The sequence below is a fragment of the Geotrypetes seraphini genome, chromosome 19 (assembly GCF_902459505.1).
Source record: "Geotrypetes seraphini chromosome 19, aGeoSer1.1, whole genome shotgun sequence".
NCBI lineage: Eukaryota > Metazoa > Chordata > Amphibia > Gymnophiona > Dermophiidae > Geotrypetes > Geotrypetes seraphini.
This window is the reverse complement of record NC_047102.1, coordinates 15,050,104-15,077,260: the sequence shown is the minus strand read 5'-3', so window position 1 is coordinate 15,077,260 and position 27,157 is coordinate 15,050,104. Positions and strand designations below refer to the sequence as shown.

The following is a 27,157-nucleotide window of genomic DNA, read 5'->3' as shown; positions in this document are numbered from 1 at the left end:
AAAGTTTATTGTTGTAGAGCCAGTTTTTTATTATATCAAGTTTAGTATTAATTTCTGTAATTTCGTTATCGTTCTCTGGGTCAATTGGGTGAAGGAGTTGAATGTCATCAGCATAGGAGAATGAAGTAAAGCCCAGTGATTGACTCGTAATATCAAAGCGAATTTCCCCATAAGAAATCATGGAAACTCAGGCGATTCGTTCCACAACCCAAAAACTTTAATACAAAATACACCGAAAACATGCTTGTAATCTAAAACACTTGTATATCAAAGTGAATTTCCCCATATGAAATCATGGAAACTCCACAACCCCAAAACTTTAATACAAAATACTATAAGTACTTGTATTGCAAGCCCTCGCTCATTTAGAACAGTCATTCCACTCCTGCAGCGTCGGAGAGAGAAGAACCATTGGCTCAATTGTGATGTGTGTATACTGTATGTACTTGTATTGCAAGACATTGCTTGTAATTTAATAAAATGTTTTGCTGTCTTGCAAAACATTTGCAAAGCAAGGGCTCCATTTACAAAGCTGCGTTAGCGGTTTAACGCGTGTAATAGCGTGCGCTAATTTGCCGGCCGCGCTAGCCGCTACCGCCTTCTCTTGAGCAGGCGGTAGTTTTTCGGCTAACTTGGAGGTTAGCACCTGCGAAAAAGTTGCGTGCGATAAAGCCGCTAACAAGGCTTCGTAAAAGGAGCCCCAAGTTTCTTACAATCCAAGGTTTTACTGTAACTAGACTGCTTTAAATGACTTTGCAGGGCAGCACTGAGTACTGTACCTTGATCATAGGAGCCAACTTCTCAAAATGATTTGGGGTGCTTAAACCCCAAAGAAATAACACCTCCTTGGACACAGTCGAGGAGTTTGCTCAAACAGTCACAGCTGGTTCCAGTGATCTAGATTAGACTGTAACTTCCACGGAGCAAGGACTGTCTTGTATATTGTATGATGCCATGTTGATCTTTTGCATTGGCGGGATATCAAGTACTTTAATTAAACATAAATAGTAGCAACATTAGGAGTAGTGATAATGGAACAGTGTTCCAAAATGAAAGCCGTTTTGCATTTTTGTAGTGTTAAAAAAACACCTAGTAAGAATGTAAAAGAAAATATAACAAATATTTCTGAATTTAGCGGCTGAGATATAAACATAGAAGTTTATAAATGTTTATTTTTAAAACACTTAAATAGCAATATTTCTTTATCCATCATAGCTGCTACACTGGTACTCCCCAAGGTATTGGACACTCTAGACCAGTGTTCTTCAATGCAAGACCTGGGGGCCAGTGGCAACGCCCTGGAGACCTGTTGTGGCCCCCATTGGCTTCCTGGTTTTTTGTTTTTCCTGCTACTCTGCCTCTACCAAAGCTCAGGATAGAAAGGGGAAAATGCATGGTGGTGTACTACTACTACTTATCATTTCGATAACGCTACTAGATATACCGAATATACTCAAATATACCAATCCAATTATAAACCGAGGTAACCTTTTTCACCTCAAAAAGGAGGAAAAAGGTTCACTCACCTGAAGCTGTAGCAGCAGCCAGTAAACAGGCTGCTTCTGGCCAGCCCCAACAGGGCCTTTCCTCTGATGTGTCATTTCTGACGCATCAGAGGAAAGGCCCTGCCGACACTGGCCAGTTTACTGGCACTTCCTCAGCCAAAATTAATCATTTCATGCTACAGGGCCAAATTTAAAATGTCACTTGCTGATCTCACATGTCATATGTTAACTTGATAGCTGATACAGTAACTTAACTTTTGGTAAGTGTAATTAGATTTTAATGGTAGCTAATCCTAATTCTAGTGCAATGTGTCTAGTCGTCCTGAATGCTAGAGTTATCCATCTTAATCCGCAAGTTGTTTGCTGCAGGATGTCATACATCTTTCAACTCCGCCTCCTTCCCAGTTGTTTCTTCTGCTAGCAAGCTGAGAAGATGTCTTTCTGATTTGTTCTGCGGGGTTTATTATTTTGAGTTTTTTTTTTCTTACATCCAAAGTTTAAGGCTTGGTGCCTGGAGTTCCCACGAGTTTGGGACCTTTGCCTTGGAGAAGACACAGACTTGCTGGGCAGAAGCCTGCTGTCAGCAGGATCAACCCTCACAGATACCTGTCTAGCTAGCCTGCTTTAATATTTTTTGAGCTCAGGGTCCGTTCCCGGTGTAGCTAGCTCACATTCCTGATTCAACAGGAGCTTGAGCACAGGCTGTTTGGCTCTGTTCCGGTTCACCAGGACTTACCGTAATCGGGGGCTGTCATGGTGCTAGGATTTGAGGGGTTGAGTCTTAGTCTGACTGGCAGCCCGAAGACCACATTTTATGGAAAAAATTTGAGGCAAAAATCTTCTCCAGTTTTCCAGCTGCAGTTCTGAACTGAAGCAGGCAGGTACCATATGGCACAATGAGAAAAGCTATTGCAGCCTGTGGGGGAAATCAGGGGGTGGGGTCTGAATTCTGAGGTTTTGAAGGTTCCTGGGGCCAGGGATAGGGTCCCCCACCACTAAAAAGCCCTTTCTAATGCTTTTTAGTCTTTTAATTTTTTTCCCGGGCCATCTTGGATTTCCCAATTTTATTTCTAAAGCCTCTATCTGCCTCAAAACCCTTCGATTTTGCTTAAAATGACAGGGATGGATTTCTCAGGCCTTTCTACCCCTGTATCATACCAGGTTTGTGCTGGATAGTCGGTCAAATAGTGTCCATATTCTGCATGCTATGCAGCACGTAGGCCATGAGAGTTATGGGGTTAGCCTCCTCTGACTACTCTAGGGCAAGGGATCCACAGGAGACTTGTTTTCAGGGAAAGAGGTCCTTTCCAGAGAACTTCGAAGGTGAGTTGGCAAAACACGGAGCCCAAGAGGACACACAGGGAGCCTCTGCAGGGGTCTTTTGGGCTGTGAGTGCAGGGCATTACCCTGGATTTTGTGAACCTGATGTGGTTGTGTATACTGGGATTTTCCCTCAGGTCACTCCCTGACCAGCAACAGACCTGTTGCAGGACCAGGATATCCAGTCAGAGAATGACTGGGATGATTGGGGGTCTCATTCTATGTCATCATTGTCCCATGGAGCAACACCCTCCCTGGTACTTGGGACCTGGGTTGGCTTGATAGACCTTCAGTCTGTCCCAGTATGGCAGTTCTTACGTTCTTATATTCTAACTTGAAACTCATGTTGCTCTGAGTCGTTGTGTATGATGTTAGTACAAATAGAGCACTTATCTTGGACCCCAAAGTAGAAGACTGTGAAGCCTGCCACCTGGATTTGGGACCCCAGCCTTTCTAATATTGGTTCTAGTCATGCAAACTGAAATGTTATGTAACTATCATACCGAAGATATTTTTATTTTATGGTGTATTAATTGAATAAAGGTGACAGTTTGGACATAAATTATTTACATTTTTCTCAGTGTATAATTATAATCATTCAAGTTCCACTACATCAAAGGGATTAAATTGGAAAGAGGAAAGTTATTATTGACTGTATTGCACTTTCTTAATTCAGAAAAAGGGATTTTGTGCAATATATTTCTGTTCTCTTGAATAGGTCTTTCTTGGTTTGTTGCTGCAGCTCTGTACAACTTTAACTTGAATAGTTCTACCCAAAGTCAAAGATACCATAGAGCATATGCACAAAACTAACCCGTTCAGAGAAAGTTCCTCCAAGAGAAACAAAGATAAAATACAGTTTAGGACAGTGCGTCTTAAAAATTTCTTGGAGATGCATCTAGACCAGTGGTCTCAAACTCAAACCCTTTGCAGGGCCACATTTTGGATTTGTAGGTACTCGGAGGGCCGCAGAAAAAATAGTTAATGTCTTATTAAAGAAATGACAATTTTGCATGAGGTAAAACTCTTCATAAATCTTTCCTTTTGGCCAAGTCTCCAATAATAATATTGTCATTTATAGCTAAAGAGACATATGATCAAGAAACTGTTTTATTTTACTTTTGCAATTATGATAAACATACTGAGGGCCTCAAAATAGTACCTGGCGGGCCGCATGTGGCCCCCGGGCCACATGTTTCAGACCACTGATCTAGACCATTTAGGTTTTTAGGATATCTAAAATGAATCTGCATCAGATAAGTTTGCATATAATGGAGGCTTCTTGTATTTAGATCTCACTCATATATATTCATTCTGGTGAACCTGAAAACTTGACTGGCTAGTTTTGCCTCCAAAAGAGGGCTGAGAAACACTGGCTTAGGAAATAATAAAACCAAAACAAAATGCAGGCAATGTCAGGAAAAAATGCACTGTTTCACTTACTAAAGGATAAAGTTGGAAGAAAAAACATTTTATGGGAGACATGGAGGGGCATTTTCAAACCATACCTTTAAATCTGATTTGGATGTCCAAAGTCAGCAATAAGAAAATGCCTATTTTAGAAAGCAAACCACCATACGTCTAGAAATAATTTTTTTAAAATCCTATATCTGGACGTCCAAGCCATTGGGCTGCCCAGACCACCATATTTATACCATATTTTTGATCAAAATTTCATCCAAGTCCCAAATGCCCAGAATAAGACCATTTGGACATGGGAGACATGGCAACAGAGCAGTGGGGCACCTTAGAGGGCAGTGCTGTGAACATCACTTAAAGGGTGCCAGATAAACATCTCACCCAAACTCTTATAGGTTATGGTGAGTCCACCTAAATGTAGTGGTTAGAGTGGCAAATGGGACTTGCTACTCCTCTCTATGGTTCACTAACCTACAGGCTACTAGATACCTTAATGCATTCAGTGGTTATCTGGTCAGTTTGGGCACCTTTGTGGCACTTAGACCGTTCTAAAACAGGTCTAGTTCCAAACGTATAAGTTCCGTCCAAGATGTCTTGCAAAATGTATGATTATCGCTGCAAGTCGTCCATTTCTAACCTACCCTTGAGACTGTCCAAAGCACGCCCACAACTCACTTCCACAACGCCCATCTCATGCTCTATACCAGGGGTGCACAACTTCGGCCCAGGCCAGGGTTTTCAGGATTTCCAAAATTAATAAGCATGAGATCAATATGCATACAATGGAAGCAGTGCAGGCAAATAGATCTCATGCAAATTCACTGGGGAAATCCTGAAAATCCGACTGGATTACAGCCCTCGAGAGCCGGAGTTGTGCACCCCTGCTCGAAACGTACAGAGGCTGGAACACCTTGCTAGATATACAGAAAGACAGTTTTGATTATCGGCACTTGGACGTCCTGACGATTAGGACGTCCAAGGGCTGATTTAGAATGCTTTTTGGACGTCTATGTTTTTTAATTATAAGCTTTAAAAGAAAACCAAATAATATATACATATTTTCAATATTGCTTTTATTTGTTGGAAATTAGTAAAATAGTAAACATTTGAAACTCCTAATCAAAATTTTTGCAGATCAAGGAGCTAAACAGTTAAATATTCTTAATACACTTTCCAAAAGATCTTTGTTTCAGTTTTATTAAACATAAACTTTCATTATGTGACTGGGACAAGGCACAATAATGCACTTTTATAAAATTATAAATTATACAATAAATATACTAACAAAAATAAATATTAAAAGTGCTTTTTAAACCAGCAGAAGTAGTTAAAATACAGTTCTTTAAAAGTACTTTTGACATTTTAATTTTACATTTTTTTTTTTTTTAAAATAAATACAAGATAATCATAAATTAGCAGCATTAGAGCTATGGGGAGAAGGACCTGAAACACAGTTCCAGTTCATTTTAGACTCCAGAGTAGCAGAAGTGTTCAGCTTCAGCCCTTCCCTTCCGGAAAGCCTGGAGCAGAACAAAGAAGTTGCCCTCTTCCTTAATCCAGAGCAGACCCTCTTCTCCTGCTCCTATCCCCTTTCAAGTTCAAGTTTCACCTAATTAGCATCCCCTGACTCCACAGTTCAGCTTCCTTTATGTCCAGAAGTTAAGCCCTAGCTACAGGTGGTGTACTTGTTAACAAGATGAAGGCCTTTCATTTTCTGAGTTTACCAATTTCTGCTTTATCCCTCCACTTGTACATGCCCTGCTTCTTTTACCTTTTATTGTGGCCTACACTTCAAAAAAGGCTCATGATATTATGGGCTCCTTTTACAAAGGTGCACCAGCGTTTTTAGCGCGCGCTGCCCAAAAAACTAGAGGAGGCGGTAGCGGCAGGCACGCGTGGCAATTTAGCACGCACCATTCTGCGCGTTAAGGCCCTAACACACCTTTGTAAAAGGAGCTCCATGTCTCTTTCACTCTGATAATTTTGGCATGTGGTGTCCTATCTACACTGTATTTCAAGAAGTTAATAAGGACTGGAGAACTCCAACATAGGTGGAGTTTTTCTGATTGACACATCTGCATCTTTTTAGTTCTGGGTGGAAGTACTTGTTTAATCATCACATTCTCCCCAGATTCTATATATGGTGCCCAAAATTGGATGCCGATCCAAGCTGTACACACAAATTGGCTAAGGAGCCAACTAGCCAATAATTGGGCACAAATTGGCATTAATGGACACCAATTCGGAATTTGATACACACTATTCTATAACAATGTGCATCCAAATCCCATAGCGTGATCATGGGGGGGTACATGAGTGGGTCAGGCACATTCCTAAAATTTGCAGTGTTGTAGGATATTGGGGATAGGCACCCAAATTAGGAGCCAGAAATTGCACCTAATGCTAAATAGGCGCATTCCTGGCAAGAATCCAGAAGAGGAGAGCCCAAGGACTCCATCCCATCAGGTTTCTAGGCAAAATTTACAGTTTTGAAGAAGCAGGGAGCTTTAGGAAAAAAGATAGCTAAAAATCCAAGATGGCTTCTGTCAAAAAAATTGTGCCAAAATTGTGATTTTTTTTTTTTTTTCATACTTCCCAAACTCTAAAAACAGTGATTTTTAGGATTTTTCAGGAGGGGGAACATTCAGAAACACTCAAAACCCTACTTTTCAAACCTCCCCTGATTCCTCTTACAGGCTTTCAGCCTGTGTATTCACTTGTGTCCTGACAAGATCTGTGCTATAGCTGCTTTCAGCTTTCTCACAGTAGCTGGATGAGAAAATTCACTACCACAATGCTGGGAATGGTTCTGTAAAGATGATCTTCAGGCTGTCTGCCAGACTCCTATGTCTGACTACACCTCCACCCTGCAGACCAACGGATGTGCACCTGTATGGGCAGAGGCATGACGACGTAGTCAGCACCCTACGAGACACCGCCAAGCCTCCTAAGGGCGCCTAACAGCCTGTGCTCAGTCCCTGATCAACAGTTAGGTGAGCTTCCTCAGAGACAGCCCTGAGCTCCAGAGAAAACTATGCAGGCTAGCTAACAGGTACCCAGTGGGATCATCCAGTTAGCTACAGACCAAAGTCTGTGAATTCTCAAACAGGCAGAGCTTCAAATTCTCCAAGCACTAAATTACCCGAAAGGGGACAAATTTACATCAAATTAAAAATAGTAAAATCGGGAGAGCAGAACATACACTCCTGCAGGTACGTGTGCAGAAGGAAAGAACTGAACGTGGAGCTAGAAAGACCAGTGAAGTGTAACAGATGCAGAGTGAAAAATCCAGAGTGGATTCCTTCTGCAGCAGCACAAGGCTACAGATAAATAACCCTACTGTCTAGAATGTCTCACCTATCTACTGGAAAAGAGCTTACCAGGGTAAGAACATAATCTCTTTTTCAATAAAACTGTTGTTTTAACTTCTACTGGCCTCCTTTTGGAAGATCATTTATCTTGTCTTACTCCTTATGACTCCTTTTTAATAATACCACATAAGAACAGCCTTACTGGATCAGACCAATGGTCCATCAAGCCCAGTAGCCTGTTCTCACGGTGGCCAATCCAGGTCAGTAGTACCTGGCCAAAACCCAAAGAGTAGCAGCATTCCATGCTACCGATCCAGGGCAAGCAGAGGCTTCCCCTATGTCTTAATAACTGATTATGGACTTTTCCTCCAGGAATTTGTCCAAACCTTTCTTAAAACCAGCTACGCTATCCACCTTCTATTTCCCATTCTAGTGTGATCAGCATTATTCTATATGATTCAATTTTGAAATATTTTTCTTTTCCCTTTTATGCTTTTCTTCAACTATCTGTTCTATTTGGCTTTTCATATCACTGTTACTCTGATACACAACTCTTGTCATTTCCTTCCTCATTTCTCTCACACAGTGGCGTAATAAGGAAAGACAGCACCTGGAGCAGAGGGTGCCATCCCCTACTCCCAGTGATGGGGGTCTCTTAACTTCACTCATCTCCCTCTACACACATACCCAGTACCTCAAATCCTTCTGTTCTTCAGTGGCAGTGAGCAGGAACTCCTACCCACTCCTACCAACTCAAGCCTTCCATCTGAGGTAACTTCCTGGTCCCGAGAACAGGAAGTCACGTTAGAAGGACAACTCAGAGGGCCGGCCATAAGCAGGGGGGTGGGATTCCTTGCTTACTGCAGGCAAAGAATAGAAGGATTTAAGAGGTACCTGGGGAAGGAGAGTGCAGTTAAGAGACACCCCCGTCATCGCTGGGGAAGAGAGGAGAGATGCTTAGGGATCCCCACCAGCCACATTGCTGCTGGATGGTGCCTAATGCGCTCCGGCCTCTCGTACTACGTTACTGTTCTCACATCACTTGCTTTTCTGCCATTTTCATTTTGATATTGCACGTCAGACTGAGCATGGATGGTCCTCCTACCCCATTTTATCACCTTCATCATTCTGTTTTTCTGTCAGTTTTTTTTTTGAGGAGGGATGGGGGTGGCCATTTCTCTCTTTCCTTTCTGTAATATTTTATTACTATTGTCTGTATTTTTTCATTTTCCCATCTCTTCATGTCTTGTGCTAGCTAATGCCTTTCTTTTCAATACACACTACAGTAACATGCTGTAGATATTCTTTATGTCCACGCAACTTCCTTTCCGCTTTTCACTGCCCCCTTTCCACATGTCTTACCTTTCCTTCACACTTATGACTTCTTGTTGACCTCTACTTTCAGGAAATTTCTCACTACTACCTTCTCCATTTTTACTGACTTTACCCCTTCCTCTCTTAGTCCATTCTTTGCCATGTTTCCCTTGTGTCTTTGAACTGCTCTGCCCTCCATCACCATGTCAAACTTCATATATTCTACTTTAAATTACTGTTTCTTTTTCTCTTTAAATAGCTTCTACCTTCTATTCACACCATCATTTGCTTTATTCTTTTTCTCTCCTTTACTCTTTTGGTCCTCCTGTGCCTTTTTAAACCCAACTTCATACTGGACTGGCTGATTTGTGGGGGAAATAGGGGTGGGGGAAACATGTTTGCTTGTTTCTCTGCAGTAGACTTAATGCCTTTTGCCTCTGAAATTCTGGGGATCCAGAAGGGGCTGTGCAGATGTCTAATATTTCCTAGGTTACAGATAGCACCTATCTTACTCTCCCCCCCCCCCTTTTAATCAAGTTGTGTGTGTGGGGGGGGGGGTTATCGCAGACCGCTATGATAAAAGCTCCGACGCTCATGAACGACAGAGCTTTCACCGCAGCAGTCTGCAATAAAAAAACCCTTACGCAGCTTGATAAAAGGGGGGTTATTTTTGCACATGAGCAGATTCACTTCCTTTTGCAATTGTAGAGCAGTATATTCTAGGCAAACTCCCATTGGCAATTTGTGCTTGACTATGATTTATATTTACTCCATTTAGAGAATACTCTTTTAAAAAAAATCAAAATAAGCTACATTTCCTTTTCATTTTAACTTGCCAGTCTTTGAGATACAGATGAAAATCTTTAAAATAATTATTCTTGCCTCCTGTTTTACAAAGGTGCGCTAACCGATTAGCGCGTGCTAAACGCTAACGCATCCATAGACTAACATGCATGTGTTAACGTTTAGCACGTGCTAATCCGTTAGCAAATACGGATATTAATAGGAGCCACAAATCAAGCACAAATTTTAATTTTTTTTATCCAGTGATGCATCAAGATGAAGATACTTGCAGCAAACTAACAGGATCACCCATCTTGCACAGACACTGGAGTGGGTTGCAGATGTGCAACAAGGCATCTTGGTAGTCTTCTAATTTTTGGGAAATGCAGCCAAGATATTAGTTGCACAGATTTTAATTTGTCCCCTCATCTGTCAAAGAGTGTCCAAATACACTTCAAACAGTGATCAAGGGCTCCTTTTACAAAGGTGCGCTGGCGTTTTTAGCGCACGCACAAGATTAGCGCGTGCTAGCCGGAAAAATTACCACCTGCTTAAAAGGAGGCGGTGGCGGCTAGCGCGCGGGGCAAAACCTGCTAGCGTACCTTTGTAAAAGGAGCCCCGAGTTCTTCAAAATGGCTGTTTAACAGCGAGTGACAGAACCTTTAAGGTACTGGTGCATTTGAATTCCAGGCAACTGTCAAACTCAGAACTAAAAGTTTGAGAACCCAAGAATTATTCTAAACTAAAAATAACAGACCTTGATAATAAAATCACTCATCATAATAAATAGGCAGGCAGGCAAACATATAAGGATCCTTTTATTAAGGGATGCTGACAGATATAGGGGGAATTTTGCTAAAGATGCCCATATGAATTTAATGGACATGTTTAGCACAAGCTAATGGACTTGATGCTTTTTGATGAATTCCCCCTTAGCATGCTAACGAATTAGGGTAGGTTAAGTAGGTTAAGTACCATGCAATCCATAAGTATACAGTGAGCTGTGTGGCATTCAGCGCATGCTAAATCCACTAGCACACCTTAGTAAAAGGATCCCATAATATACTCTTTTTCAATGAGAATTTCTTTTTAAAGGTATACCTATAAAAACTTTGTCAAGGACTTTCTTCTGTAGTGCATGCATTTGGTCTGGAAATAACCTTCTGGTCTTAATTTCTCTCCATTTCTCCTCCTTCCTTTTGGGTCTCTGACTCCTAGAGTCCAGGGCTTCGGTCTGGATGCCCTCTGGTGCCCTGGCTGAGGCAGGGTGCACATCCTGCAGTTTACGTTCCAGCCATTCTTGCCTCTCAGTAGCATGTCTGTGCTTCCCAATGCTATGCATGAGCTGCATTTCACTTATTGCTCTTTTCCTACAGGCAAGAAAAATCAACTTTTAAAATATTGTTTTAAGAAATGCACACTGAAAATCAAAGGATACCAGCACACTTACCTAACTGGTTTTCCCACACACTTTGCAAAGAAACACACTCCACAGAAGAAAACGGCAAGTTTTGCCATATCTCTTTTGAAAATCATGTTAACTCTAGATAGAGAAATGATATATTCAGTAAGTACTTCCTTATTGTATTTTTAATATGCTATCAATAAAAGAAATACAGTATTGGCAATGTATTAAAAATGCAAGGTTAAGAAATATTTGTTAGAAGCAAACAAAAAAATTATTTGTAAGTTACAATGGTACACTATTTATATTATGAGTATTATAATAGCAGCCTGGTTTCCTATTCTTAAACTTGTTCATTGTATCTATATCTAGACAGCTAAATACAGATATAATATAAACAATAATATAATTTAATTGTTGAATAATGAAATGTTAGTAAAATCATTTTCTCATACATGTAAGTAGAAAACATAATGAATGATATTGTACTTACCACTTAGTATTTCACGGTGGCTGGCACTTTGCTAATGAATAGATTTGTTTACTAGACTCTTTATGTGAACCTTTAATATATAACCCCTGAGAGAACATGAGGAAGCCCTTATATCATGTCAGCTGATGTCACCCCCCAGCCCTTAAGAACATTCAAGCTACAGGAGCTTCTTGGCATCCACCCAGTTCCCCAGTGCCCACCCCTCGTGTATAGGTTAACTCATTCCAGGCTGTTTAGCTCATCATATGTTATCACTCTATTGTAATGACCAGAGCTCCACACGTACTTCAGGCTTTTAACTATACATTAAAAGGCTGAAAAAACAAGAAGAATGCATGAGGAGAGAAAGGCTTATCTCAAAAATGAAAGTATGCTGGGTGACTTAAGTGTGACTTTTATACGGTTCAGTTTTATTTGAAAACAACTTTATATTTAACAGGCAATTAGGTGTTATATAGAATTCTGAAACAACTACATCTTGACCTAATAAAACATTTCCACCATATATTTCTATTTTGTAGTTACTCCCTCAAACCTGTAGACTGGCCTCTCTTTCCTATTCTCTACCCCATCCATTGGAATTAGGGTATAGATGGATAGGTATCAGCAACTGCAGATTATTGATCAGTTTAAAATGTTAGCAAGTTCCAAAGATAAGCAAAATCTGAAAATATGTTGAGGCTGTCAACATAGGTGGCTAAATTTGCTAAGCTCTTTTTCCATTCCCATAGAGATAATTTTATAAAGGGTTTCCACATGTAAAGCATGCTTTACACACAGAAAAAGGTTCTTATAAAATTTTATGTGGTTATACAACAGGGGTTCTCGACCCAGTCCATGGGACACACCAAGACAGTCTAGTTTTCAATATCCATAGTAAGTATGCAAATCTATCTCATGCATATTCATTGTGGGTATCTTGAAAACCTTAGTGAGGACCGGTTTGAGAACCCCTGATAAGAGTAGATGCACCTATGTTATGTGGCTCACACATAGATGTGGGTGGGTTTCAACGTATGCATGTATTTAACATCGAGAATACATGTACATATTTAACTTTGTATGAGGAGATTGGTGTGCTGCCAGGAGCTAATTCAGGGTCACAGTTTTACAAAGCACTTCTTTTGTCTCTATAAAATAGGTGCTTTTTAGGTATTCCACATAAATGCTTTGTCAGACCTTTACCAAAGATCTATCTGGAAGTTGGAGTGATGAATCAGGTGATTAGATTTGCAGATGACAAAATTATTCAGTGCGGTCAGATCTCAAGCAGATTGTAAGAAATTACAAGAGGATGTTGGAAACTAGAGGCTGAACATTCCTATGGCAGATGAAATTTAATGTGGATAGGTGCAAATGATGCATGTAAACATAGAAACATGACGGCAGAAAAGGGCCAAAGCCCATCAAGTCTGCCCACTCTAGTGACCCTTCGCCTTGAATTTGTTCACCACCCCCTGCCTTTACATCATTAGAGATCCCACGTGAATATCCCATTTATTTTTAAAATCTGCCACGCTGTTGGCCTCAATCACCTGCAGTGGGAGTTCGTTCCAATGATTGACCACCCTCTCGGTGAAGAAATACTTTCTGAAGTCACCATGAAATTTTCCTCCCCTAATTTTCAGCGGATGCCCTCTGGTGGACGAAGGTCCTATAAGATGGAAGATATCCTCTTCCACCTCGATACGGCCCGTGATATATTTAAATGTCTCAATCATGTCCCCTCTCTCTCTTCGTTCCTCAAGTGAGTACAGCTGCAATTTATTCAGCCTTACTTCATACATATGTAGGAGAGAATAATGCAAACTATAGCTACCTGATGGAAGGTTCCACATTAAGAGTCGCCATCCAAGAAAAGGATCTAAGCATCATCGTGGATGATATGTTGATATGCTCCAATCAGTGTGTGGATGCTCCAATCAGTGTGTGGCAACAGCCAACAAAGCAAATAGGATGCTAGTTATTATTAGGAAAAAATGGAAAATACAGCAGTGAATATCATAATTCTTCCTAATTGCTTCATGGTGTGAGTATTGTGTGCAATTCTGGTCACCCCATCTCAAAGATTTGGTAGAATTAGAAAAAGCACAGAGAAAGATGAGCAAAATGACCAAGGGGATGAAAACTTCTCCAAGAGGAAAGACTCTTCAGCTTGGAGAAAAGAAAGCTAAGGGGAGATAAATCTTGTTTTCTCTTTCAAAGGTTCAAACACTAGGAGGTATGCCATAGAGTTACTAAGCAGTACATTTAAAATTAATTGAAGAAAATATTTTTTTCATTCACCACATAATTAAACTCTGGAATTCATTGCTTGAGGGTGTAATAAAAGTATTTATTGCAGCTGGTTTTAAAAATGGTTGCACAAGTTCTTAGAGAAAAATTCCATAGACTTATTAACTAGGCAAATTTGAGAAAGTCACATCCCTAGAGATGAGCAATATGGAAGCTGCTGGTGAGAAGAATCACCAGCAGAAAAAGAGGTGTTTTGTACAAGTCATTGGTAATGCCTCACTTGGAATATTTTGTTCAGTTTTGGAAGCTGTATCTTGATAAAGATGGAAGTTTTGAAAGTCTAGAAGAAGGCAACGAAAATGATATCAGGATTGCACCAAGAAACTTATGACAAAAAACTTGAACACCTGAATTTGTAAAGAAGGGATAGAGGAGATATGATACAGCCATTTAAATACTTAAATGGTATTAATCTACAAGCAAATCTTTTCCAAACAGAGAAGTGGTAAAACTAGAGAGAACGATTAGATTTTGCAAGGTGGCACTGGTGTAGTGAGGTTACGAGAAACCTGGGGTAGTGTCACCCCCTCCCCTCTTTTCTATTCCCCCTCCTCCCCCCATGACCCTCCCCATATCTGTTTAGCTTCCCCGGTGCAAGCAGCATCTCCAACTTGCTGCTCTCCCTCTGATGTCACTTCCTAGTTGCTGGACCTGGAAGTTATGTCAGAGGGGAGTACCAAGGCACAGCGAGCAGCAGGTTGGAGCTAGAGGTATGGTGGGGAAGTGAGGGTGTGCACACGGTGGGAGAGAGGAGGAGAGGTGCTGGTGCCACCACTAAGACACTGCCAGGGGTGGTCTGTCCCCCTTACTATACTACTGGACTTAGGAGTAACATCAGGAAATGCTTTTTCATGGAAAGGGTGTTAGATGTCTGGAATGCACAGGACTGGTGCTTAAATGGCAGCTCCAGCAGTGGGGAAGTGAAGCCAATGCCGGATTGACTTCTGTGGTCTGAGCCCTGAAAATGGCAAGGATGGATTGTGAAGAAAAAAAGAGAACGAAGGTCCTAGGCCTCGGGGTAAAACAGAGCAACAAAAGAAGAGGCACAGGAGATGTCAGAACCAACCTTCAGTTACAAGTCCTTGACATATAATGTAAATGTGGTCCTGACTAGGATCCAAGTTTCGGCGACTGTCACCTTCCTCAGGGGACAATAAGGAATTAAAATGCAATAACATGACATTAAAACAATACAAAGATAATATGAAGCTTTTAACATAACTATGTATATGCAGAAATACAAGCAAACAAAAGAAACATGATGTAATGAATGTGACATGCAAATATATGAATATAAAAGGGATAAAATATGAAAATGACTTATAAAGGTATAACTTGAAAACTTTTTAACATAGATGTGCTAATATATAAATGACAAAGATTTAAAATAAAGATGTTTGAGTATCAACTTATTGATTTTAGATGAGAGGGGTGTGTATTTCTGAACAAAAATTAGTCCCAGATTCTCTTTCTCTTCAAGGTAATTCAGCAGTAGATCTCTTTGGGTGAAATTAGCACAGGTATATACTTGATGAATGCTTCCTTCGGGTACCTCCGCTGGTGAAATCTTTTCTTCATCTTTTTCGCTTATACTTTGAAATCTTCAAAAGAGCAAATCTGCCTAAGGCGGAGGAATTAGCTAATAGAAAGACTATTCCTTAACCGTCGAGGGTGAAAACTGTGATACCATAGAAGACTTTTTCTATTGGTGTTATTTTGAAATAAGGTAGTCTTAAATCCATTATCCTTCTGTATATTGATATCCAAAAATACAATTTCCCTAGTATTGATGGTTGCAGACTTGCACGGTCTGTGTCTGTGTATGGTCGTTTGGTGGGGGATGGGCTGAGGAGGGCTTCAGTGGCTGGGAGGGTGTAGATGGGCTGAAGTAGGTTTTAACGGAGATTTTGGCAGTTGGAATCCAAGCACATTACCAGGTAGAGCTTTGGATTCTTGCCCAGAAATAGCTAAGAAAAAAATTTAAAAATTTAAATTGAATCAGGTTGGGCAGACTGGATGGACCATTCGGGTCTTTATCTGCTGTCATCTACTATGTTACTATGTTAAAACTTAATATTTGGCTCCAATCTATTCAACCATTCAATGAAGTCCCTTAGCTCTTGCATCGAAGCTGTCCAAATAAAAAAGATATCGTCCAGAAATCTTTTCCAGACACTGACATTCTTGAATCCATCCGAATTATAGATGTGTTTCTCTTCCAGACTTGCCATGTACAATGTGGCAATGGACGGCGCTACTGAAGCGCCAATGGCTATTCCATGAATTTGTTGGAAGAATTCTTCATTGAACCAAAAATAGCTCCTTGTTAATACTAGTTCAGTTAATTTCATTAGGAATTCCAAGGAAATTCTAGGATGCATGGTTTTCCGATTGAATATTTCCTCCAACAACTTCAGCACTTCTTCTGCCCGAATCATGGTATATAGTGATGCCACATCCAATGTGACAAGTATCCAATCATCACCGACCTCTGTTACATTAGATAAAGTTAACAGCATATGTGTGGTATCTTTAATGAAGGAGCGGACTTTACTTGCTTCTTCTCTCAAAAAGATATCTAAAAATTTTGATAAGGGTTCCAGAATGGAATTCTTTGTTGAAATGATGGGACGTCCCGGCGGGGATTGCACATCTTTAAGGATTTTTGGAAGGAAATATATCTTGGGAGTCACGGTGGTTTTCCTTCAAAAATTCATACACTTTTCGTGTAATCATATTGCTTTTATTGCTCGGGGTCAGAATCCGGGCAATTTCCTTTTTGATATCATCCGTAGGGTTCATAGGTAAGCGCTTATAGTAAATAGTGTTGAGCTGTCTATAGGCATCTTGATTATATTTCTTTCTGGATTGAATTACTGTCGCCCCCACCTTTATCAGCCCAGGAAACTAAAATCATTGGATTCTCACTCAATTCTTGAATGGCTGTGGTTTCCTCATATGACAGTTTGTATCTTTTGATGGATTTCCCATATTGATCCTCTATTACTTCTAATTCCTGTACTACTAAATCCCTGAAATCAGCAGACCAAATCTACTGCTTGCGAATCGATAGCCTGGATTGCTGGTGTTGAGGCCCTGAAGCAGTGGTTACTGGCCACAAAACGATTGTCGGCCTGGCCTGTTTTCGCTTCTAATTTTGGCTATTCCTATGCTCCCACCCGCCATAGCTTTAACTTTTGCGAAAGTTTTTTGCCTATGATGTCTGGGTGGAAGAGTGCGGCTACACCTCTCCGTTAGTCTGAGGCTTTTCTTTTGCTTAAGTACTTATCCCGTTTTTGTGGTTGCTGTGGAGTGTTTTTGCATGTTTTGTGGGCTTTTAGTAAATAGTCATAATCCATTGCGAGATTGCACACAAATATAATATACAGTACATGCTTATATGCTTTCTCTTAGAAACTAATTTTATAACAGGGTGCCTATGTGAAAAATCCAGAAGACTCATATTTTTTGCCAATTTTATAAAGACACATTATCCAGCCACAAATTGAAGAGAACTACCGGTAGTAAACAAGCATTCAGTTTTATCCAAACTGATTGTAAAAAGCAGAAATTATTATTTTCATAATACAATGCTTCTTTTATGTAACCAGTTCAATATTTTTCAAATGGTTTGGCATTAAAACCAAATATACTAAATGGTCACCATTCAAAGGAATTCAGCCAGCCACAAATGTCTCCTGACTGGTTAAATCACCTGTTCAGGGCTAACCAGCCATTTTCAATAGTACTTAACTGGGCATCTATCTTACAGCATTCTTAACAAAAATGGCCAGATATCCCTGCATAGTAGAGGGGGCAGATTAGTGGTTAGTGCCGTAGTCTTTAAACAAAAGGGCCCAGGTTCAAATCCCATTTTAACTCTTTACATTTTTGTGAGCCCTCCAAGAATAGAAAAATACCTACTGTACCTGAATGTTCATCCCTTCAGTAGTCTTCAGGTTTCCATGTGGCTTATATACCCCCTCCTCCTTTTTACAAGACTGTAGTGTGTATTTTAGCGCTGGCCGTGGTAGTAACGGTTCCGACACTCATAGAATTCCTAGGTGCACGGAGCTACAGTTTTTAGTGCCACGGTCGGCACTAAAAAAAACATGCTACAGTTATGTAAAAGGGAAATTTTAGGTGCAGTAGGTATTTTTTTTTGTTTTTTGTTTTGGAGAGCTCAGAGTAACTAAGGCGCGCTAACTGATTTAGAGCATGCTCTATGCTAAGGCGCCCATTATATTCTATGGCGCTAAATCGGCACGCCTTAGTAAAAGGACCCTAAAGTCACAAAAGAAACATATATATAAAATTAGCATAACCTCTTATCCTGTACAAAGCATCATGACCTGCTGTCTCCTCATTAGATTCTCCTCTCTCCATTTACCTGGCTATCAAATGGTTTGGTAAAAGAAAAGGGTTTCAGCATCATTTTAAATGTCTTTACATTTGTTTCAGCTCAAATAGGACTCGGTGGTACATTCCATAACGTTAAGGGCTAGCTAAAAACTACATCCTTTCACTTGTTTCCCAGGCATGACCATCCTATGATTTTGTTTTGTTTTTTTTATCATTCTTACTTTTGTTTTATTTCTATTATTATATGTTTATACTTTTATCCTGTGCCCAAATGATTGAGAGGCAGAAAACAAATCTGATAAATAATACACACACCCTATTTTTTTTTTTTACAAAGCTGCATTAGCGTTAACTGCCCCGAAGTCCATAGGGATTTAAATGGCTTCGAGGCTTTTGCCACATGGCAGCTGCTAGCACAGCTTTGTAAAAGGGGAGGGGGGGTAGAGTAAATAAAACAAATGAATGGCAGGCCTAAATTTAAGCATATTACTTTTAGGGCTCCTTTTGCAAAGCCGCAGTGGCAATGCTGCTGCAGTAAATGTGCCAAAGCCCATTCAGTTACTGTGGGCGTTGGGGCATTTACCACGGCAGCTTCGAAAAAGGGGTTCTTAAGCTCCTAAATCTAAGTGAATGTCAAGCAGAACCCTTAGGCTTTTGCATTTGACTGAAAATAAGGGTTAGTACTCACTGATTGTTGATTACCTTTCTCAGCCTATACAACCTTTAGTCTTCATTTTTATTTTGTAATATTATATTATATTTTCTCGCTGATGCTACATCTTGCTTTATTTAGAGGACTTGAGTTAAAGTTAAGCTATATATACATTTTCTTATTAAGATAGTAGATAATCTGTTTAGTATTGTATTTTGCATTACATCTACTTTTGGTTTGACTTTACCTTTCTGTACAAGTGGATACTTGATATGTCATTGAAAAATGAAATAAAATAATTGAACACAAAAAAGAAAAGAAAATAAGGGTTAAATATAGGGACTCTGCTTTTTTAAACTTTATCTTTATTAAATTTTGAAAATGTTTAGAAAGAAAGCTACATCTAATACTGGGCTTGTGCAGGGAACAACAAAACAAAGTCACCCTACATATAGGCACTCTTATCAAGCCGCAACAGTCGCGCTGCTGCTGTGGAAAATGCTTTGACCCTCATTCAATTCCTGTGCGCTCTGGAGCATTTACCCTGCTGGCCCATGCTAAAACGCTTGATAAAAGGGGGCCATAATGATTACTTAAAATACACCAACAAAAAACTACTAATAAATATACATTTTCTAAATTACGAATAAAAATCAAACGCCCAGAAACAGTGCATTTCATATAAATAAACAATAATCAGAAAGCATTGAACAATGGACAATTAAAAATTTAACAAGCTTAAATGATTTAACCTCCAATAGATTTGTATCATCAAAATGCAGAAAGCCATGAGCTACCAATAAACTGATATATACCATTAGTCCCATCAATAAAGGGGGGAAAAAATTACTACTACATCTATGATGGGGGGGGGGAGCTGGAAAGTTCTCAGCCCAACCAAGAATAGAATGATGTGAAGGAGCCATGAAACTTACACTTTTCATGGCACTTGGGAAAATATACAATAGTTTTACTCTGCGAATCGATAATCTGGAGCGTTAGTGTCACGTACTGTGATGTCATAATGCCTCATTCCACCAATGCCTAAGAGCCAGCCTCATCAGTGATGTCACAATGGCTTGGTTTCCCTATACTTGTGTCCATTTGCTAGATGCATTTGCCTCATTGAAATGAAAAGTGTCAAGAAAAGTGTGGAATACCTTGTAAGTTTCATGGCTCCACATCGTTCTCTTCTTGGTTGGGCTGAGAACTTTTCAGTGGTCCCTCGTACTGTGATGTCATAATGCCTCATTCCACCAATGCCTAAGAGCCAGCCTCATCAGTGATGTCACAATGGCTTGGTTTCCCTATACTTGTGTCCATTTGCTAGATGCATTTGCCTCATTGAAATGGAAAGTGTCAAGAAAAGTGTGGAATACCTTGTAAGTTTCATGGCTCCACATCGTTCTCTTCTTGGTTGGGCTGAGAACTTTTCAGTGGTCCCTCGTACTGTGATGTCATAATGCCTCATTCCACCAATGCCTAAGAGCTAGCCTCATCAGTGATGTCACAATGGCTTGGTTTCCCTATACTTGTGTCCATTTGCTAGATGCATTTGCCTCATTGAAATGAAAAGTGTCAAGAAAAGTGTGGAATAACTTGTAAGTTTCATGGCTCCACATCATTCTCTTCTTGGTGGGGCTGAGAACTTTACAGCAGCCCCTCGTATTGACATTATGGGAAACTAACCAAAAAGAGCAAAGTGAGACCAATTACAACAAGGTATTATACCCTAGTATGTAATAATCTTCTACCCAGTTACCCATTTAAAGAGTTACAAAGAGCGAGAAAATGAATTTACAAAGGAAACAAATTATTCATGAAGAAAGTTTCCAATTAAGAAGGATCATTGTAAAGATATTTAACTTCTTAGTAGGTAATAAAACATTTACATGGAGAATGCAAAAAAAAAAGCTCAGTAATACAGTTGTTTTATATATGTGTGTACTATTGGCCTTATATATATGTGTGTGTATATAAGCCAATAATTAAGTGTACTGCAATAAAACTCATCTATAACCTAGGCAAATATGATCACGTTACGCCAGCTCTGAAAGATGCTCACTGGCTTCCCGTGATGCATTGTATCACTTACAAAATCATCCTCTTGACATTCAAAATAAAATCCTCTCACCTGCCGTTATACCTTCACAAACTCCTCATTCCTCAATGCTCTACTCGAACTCTGAGATCTACAAATCAAAATCTCTTAGTGATTCCGTCTATAAAAGAGTTCTATTACACACGAAAAATAAATTTTGCGGTGTCTGCCCCGACATTGTGGAATTCTCTTCCACAACTACTTCGTGACGAACAACACCTTGACAAATTTAAGAAAAGCCTGAAGACTTTTTTATTTCGTGATGCATTCAATTCTATTTAGACTCTTCTCTAGTATCAAATTGCTTTCATACTGCTTTATTTCTTATAAAAATTTTCCCCACCCAATATGTTTTACTCCTAACTCCTCTTTCTCCTTTTTCTTTCTACAATGTAACTTTACCCTCCCACTCCCTTTTATCCTCACTGTCAAGTTTGTCTTGTTAATGTCTTTAATGTTCACTATATACTCTTCAAATTATTTAATATTTCTTCAATTGTTTCTATTCTTTTTGTCTTTTTAAATCTAATGTAAACCGGCCAGATATTTGCTTGATGGTCGGTATATTAAAACCTAATAAACTTGAAACTTGAAACTACTTATGCTTTGGGACATTTTGAACTTCCTTTTCTTATATTTAATTTGTTATACCTTGATCAGAAAACATAATTGTCAGTACATAAGAGGAATGTGCTTTCACCCCAAAAAGAAATTGGTGTACAGTATTGTGTGTACAAAGATTACCCTTCACAATACTAGCAAACTATTCTTTGCAACAAATTTAAAGCATGCCCAGCAAAGTATGATATCAGGTAATTGTTGTCTTCTTCCTTGTTTCCTGGGGTGGAGAAGATAAGTGACAATTCAGATGACTTGAAATGTTTTTTTCTAAACGTGGATGCAGAATGCCAAGCAAGCATCGACCTGTAGTAAAAGTCACCTAAAACTTATGTCGTAATGGAGTTTAGGCAAAGTTGGTGCAAAATTCTAAAAAAAAATGAAGATGAACCAGCTCTGCTGTGATTTTTGTCAATAGAAAATATCAATTCTGATATTTAAGAGAGCACGTGTGGCTTTTTCTGGGGTGAAGTACGACAGGCACAGTGACATGTTTTCATGACATGTGCACGAATGTCGGAGAGCTTTGCGGTATGCATGAGACCTTACACCTTGAAAGCAGATAGGCTCAGATAACGTTACATGGCTAATGCTGTTCTGAAGCCCAAATGTGGCAATCTGGTTGCCTCATTGCTCAGTGATGCAGAGAATGCTGTGTGTGTGTGTTGTAACTGACCACCGCAGCACAATGGAATGTTAGGAGAGTCATGATGATGGCATATGGGGCATCCTGATCTCTGCAGAGATGTTTTCATTATCGATGAACGTTTTCCAAATAAGGTGCAAAGCATCCAAAAGGCCATCTTTTTGCCTTCTCCCCCCCCCCCCTCCATGCTCTGTACCCAAACTGCAAAAGAACTAGGTTTCACTTTGATTCTACCAATTAAATTAAAAGGACATGAATTTTGATCAAAATATCCAGAAAGAAACCTCATCTTCTTCTCCTCTCCTGCTCCTAGTGCACAGATAAGACAAATTAATTCACTGTTTAAAGGATGCAGAATTGAGCCGCCTTTGAAGAGATCTTCGACAACAGTAAGCGCAAATTCTTGGAATGCCCATGACTTGTCCCTCCCATGGCCACACCCCCTTTTATGGGCACATCTCTCTAGAATACACCTAGCAAGATGTGCCTATAAATTCTAATTGTTGCCAATTAGCATAGATAATTGACCATTAGACCCCAATTAGCGGTACTAATTGGTTCTATATTCAATTGTGCACAGAAATTGGTGGGCACACACCCAAATTTCTACATGCAATTTTGAGTGCTATATAAAGAATGTGGGGGTATCGGGGTACTTTTTCTATAAAGCATATACTAATTTGTGTGCATAATTCATTAAAGTAATGGCATTCAAGTGTAAATGACACAACTTTACCAAAGCACTATTCTGTGTTTTGTGCATGCAAATCATGCCCTAAAAATATATTTTTTTAATTTTATCGCAGAGACAGCGCGTCCGTAGGTGGGGATGGGATCTTTAGTACTTTGTCTTGAGCAGCGGTTCTCAAGCCTATCCTTGGAACACACTTTGCCAGTCATGTTTTCAGGATATCCACAATGAATTTGCACAAGATAAATCTGCATGCACTACATCCATTATATGCAAATCTCTCTCATGAATATTCTTTGTAGATATTCTGAAAATCTGACGAGCTGGGTGTGTCCCTGGAACTGAGTTGAGAACCTCCGAAGTAAAACTGTGATCACCCTTGCTGCTATGTTCTGCCTGATCAATTGTAATCAGCCAAAAATCTAACTTTAGGGGAGTTGCAGTTACAAGATGTGACGTTCCCTATCTTATCTCGTGTTAGAATGCTAGGCGTATACTTTGATGCAAAGCTCACTATTGCAGACACAAACAGTGGCGTAGCGAGGGTGAGAGGCGCCCGGGGTTTTGGCGCCCTTCCCCCACCCCCGTTCCTTCCCCGATCCCTCCTATCACGTGTGCCTCCCCTTGCTACTTCATCAACCCCACCTGCCGCGCACCTCCTTCCCTGCCCCGTACCTCTAGTCGAAGTTGTTGCTCGCGGCAGTCAACAACGTGCTCCTTGCGACCCCATCACTTCCTATGCGTGGCACCCGGAAGTGACATCAGCCACCTTAATTTGGAAAACTAGTGTTTGCATGTCATGAGTGTTCTTAAGCTATGTTTTTTTTATTTTTCATTATATTTTCAATCAGTTTATTAAAAAAATTTGGGGATCTTCAGACAGCTGCTCCACTGATATCAGTTGTCTAAACCATAAGATAGGAATCATCCTTTATCCTCATTGATCCTTTTTATAAATAATTCTTCACCGCAAAGTTAATTTATAAAAACAATTCTTCACTCCAAAAATTAATTTTCATAATCTCATCAATGTTCTAACGCTACAACACTTATCTTTCATTGCCCGACTTCTAATGACATAGGGCTCCTTTTACGAAGGCGTGTTAGCGGGTTTAACCCCCGCACTAGCCGAAAAACAACTGCCTGCGTAAAAGGAGGCGGTAGCATCTAGCGCGGCCGGCGGTTTAGTGTGCGCTATTACGCACATTAAACCGCTAACGTGCCTTCGTAAAAGGAGCCCATCGTGTTGTTTCAATATCCAATAATAGGCTAATGCTAGATCAAGTACGTCTCTGCAGAAAATTTTGTTGGAGACTATGGATCTCAAGTGCCCGCGGCTATTCGCCGTTAGAATCAGTCTTGGCTAATAACCTGTGTGCGGGCTATCACTGGTCCAAATATCTCTTTTTATAATTTTTGATTTTTGAATTTTATATAGAAACTTTTTGCTATTATTCTTTAAATACTATTGCCTCTATGGGATTTATAGTTTCAAAATCTGAATCACCTCTCCTGACCCGAAATCATGTTTCAACACTTTCTTCAGGGTCGAGGCGCAGAGTAGATGATTACATTCAATACACCAGAAGCCCGCAGTGGCTTTGTAAGGGTTAGCGGCAGCCAGTGCGTTGGCACCCCTTCCCTTTTCCTGTAGTTTATTTAACTTCTCTGGCATGAGCAGCCTGCCCGTGTCAGGGTTGGTTTGCCCTTTGATGTCACTTCCTAGGGGCGGGTCCCAAAAATGATGACAGAGAGAGCGCCGATGCTGATGTGAGCAGCAACCTCGCACCAGGGAAGTAAAAAAAATTACAGGGGAAAGCAAGGGCGCGTGGCAAGGAGGAGCATGGGGCGTGGAGAGGGGTGCCACACTCTTAGGAAGACCATGCCCAGGGCAGGCCACTCCCCTCTTACTATGCCACTGGACATCTGCTTATTCATATTCATTAAAAATATAAAGAAAAATTTTAAAAAAGCCCATATAGTTTAAGAACACACATGACACGTAGACATTAGTGTTCCAAATCAAGGTGATTATATATTATGATCAATTGTAATGCCACTAATAGGACAACAATGTCATCAGCTAGTCTGAGGCAGAAAAAGTGGGACAAGTATAGCAGAGGAATGTTGATTCCAATCATTCCAACTCACTTGTAATCCTGTTCCTAAATGTGATGTACCACATTGGTATGTCATTCTGGGGGAGCATCCCTATTATCACTACCAGCATGTGATCAAGCCTTTGCAAAATGGTGTGGTCACCTTTATGGTCTCTATATTTTTTATAGTGATTCACTTGTCCATTTATACTTTTTTATTTTTTTAAAGCATTGCAATACTGTGCTTGCCATGCTGTGTCTCACCATACCATGTTTTGTCATGTTATGTTTTTTACCATCCTTGTCAGACGTCTTGCCACGCCATGTTTGCCATTATTTTGTATAAATATACTCCCCCCCTCTTTTGCAAAACTGCAATCACGATTTTTCGTGCAGGCTGGTACGCTGAATGCTCTGCGCTGCTCTTGACACTCAGAGTTCCTATGAGCGTTGGCAGTAGTGCAAAGCATTCAGCGTGCTGGCCTGCACTAAAAACTGTTATCGCGGTTTTATAAAAGGACATGGGGTTATTATAAAGTTTCTCTTATTGACCATTAGTGCCCAATTACCAGAGCTAATTGGTTCCAAATTCAATTAAATTGTGCACCCAAATTTCTACATGGGGGGTATAGGGGTATTTCTTCTATAAAGCACGTACTGGATTGTATGCATAATTCATTAAAGTAATGGAATTCACATGAAAATGCCTCAACTCCTACTAAGCACTAGTCTCTGTTTTGTGCATGCAAATCATGCAATAAAAAATATTTCTTTATTTTATTGCAGAGATGGCGTGTCTGTAGGTCGGGATATGCACCTGTTGTACAATTGTTACTAAAAGAGAGCCCATCTGGGGCTAGTAGTAACTGGCACTGGTAGAGTCTCATGAGCAACAGCTACAGATAGCCACTATCAGTGATTCTGATAGCAGGCATTAATAGATATTTCTGTGCCTTTCAGTTTTGATTGCCTATGTAGGGAAAAAAAAAGAAAGCCCGAAATTTCAGTTGATTCATCACGGCCCTACAGAATATGAGAGTCGGCCAATTCTGAGCTGCATTTTGATGTTGGCGTTAGTGTGTGGTTCATGCTGTGTTTGTTTTCCTTGACAGCTGCCAGAAGGTCTTACAGTGTGTCAGAAGAATTTGGTTGATTTTGGAAAGCCACGCCATCGCTCTCATGTCGTGTGCATCTGCTGACAGTTAATCTCCATTTCATCACCTATTATAGGATTATTAATTAGTCTCTGAAAAATGTTTAAAAATCTTTTCAGCAGGCTTATAAAAGACAACTGTAATAGTGGGATTAAATTTAATAAATCATTTTTTTAAATGTTTTTAACTAGATCTTTAATTAGGGACAGCTGGAAGCCACATTCTTTGATCTGTAAAGCAAGGGTTTCATATCCCAGTCCTTGGAACACACCAATCAGTCAGGTTTCTAGGATAATGAATAACTTGGGGACAAGTTCTGTCCCCGTCCCATTCCAGCAAGCCTCGAACACTTATGATTTTAAAGGAGCCTAGGCATTGGTGGGATGAGGCATTATGACATCAGAATCTGAGCTCTAGAATGTTGCTACTTATGATATAAAAGGGTTTGATGCTTGTGAAGATGAGGACGGAGCTTAGGCATTGGTGGGATGAGGCATTATGACATCACAACCTAAGCTCTAGAATGTTGCTACTTATGATATAAAAGTGTTTGAGGCTTATGCAGATGAGGGCGGAGCTTAGGCATTGGTGGAATGAGGCATTACGACATCACAACCTGAGCTCTAGAATGTTGCTACTTATGATTTTAGAGTTTGAATCTTGTGCAGATGAGGACAGTTTGCAGGAATGGGGCAGGGACAGAGCTCATGGGGACAGGGATAGAGAGATCCTGCGAGGACGGGAAAAATTTGTCCTTGTGTCATTCTCTAAGTGCTCACAATAAATATGCTTGAAAGAGATTGCTTAGCATGGGAGTAATGTATGCAAAAATATCTCATCCATATTCATTATGAGTATCCTAAAGTCAGATTGGCTAGAGGTGTCCAAAGCCACAGTATCAAACTTCATTTTGATATGGGGGGAAAAATGTACATGAAATGGATCAACATGGGCCTAGGGTTGAGGAGGTGGGCACTTGGACTTCTAGA

The 27,157-nt window shown here is 40.1% G+C and overlaps 1 protein-coding gene across 1 annotated transcript in view; it reads right to left on the bottom strand.

Moving 5' to 3' along the window:
• Positions 1 to 10,724: 10,724 nt before the first annotated feature.
• The window catches only part of PTH (parathyroid hormone), a 33,383-nt gene continuing 16,950 nt past the window's right edge, over positions 10,725 to 27,157 (bottom strand). The window contains exons 2-3 of the mRNA XM_033928779.1: positions 11,103 to 11,195; positions 10,725 to 11,022 (exon numbers count right to left, since the gene is read on the bottom strand). Coding sequence (XP_033784670.1) covers positions 10,725 to 11,022; positions 11,103 to 11,195 — 391 coding nt within the window. The remainder of the gene's footprint in view (positions 11,023 to 11,102; positions 11,196 to 27,157) is intronic.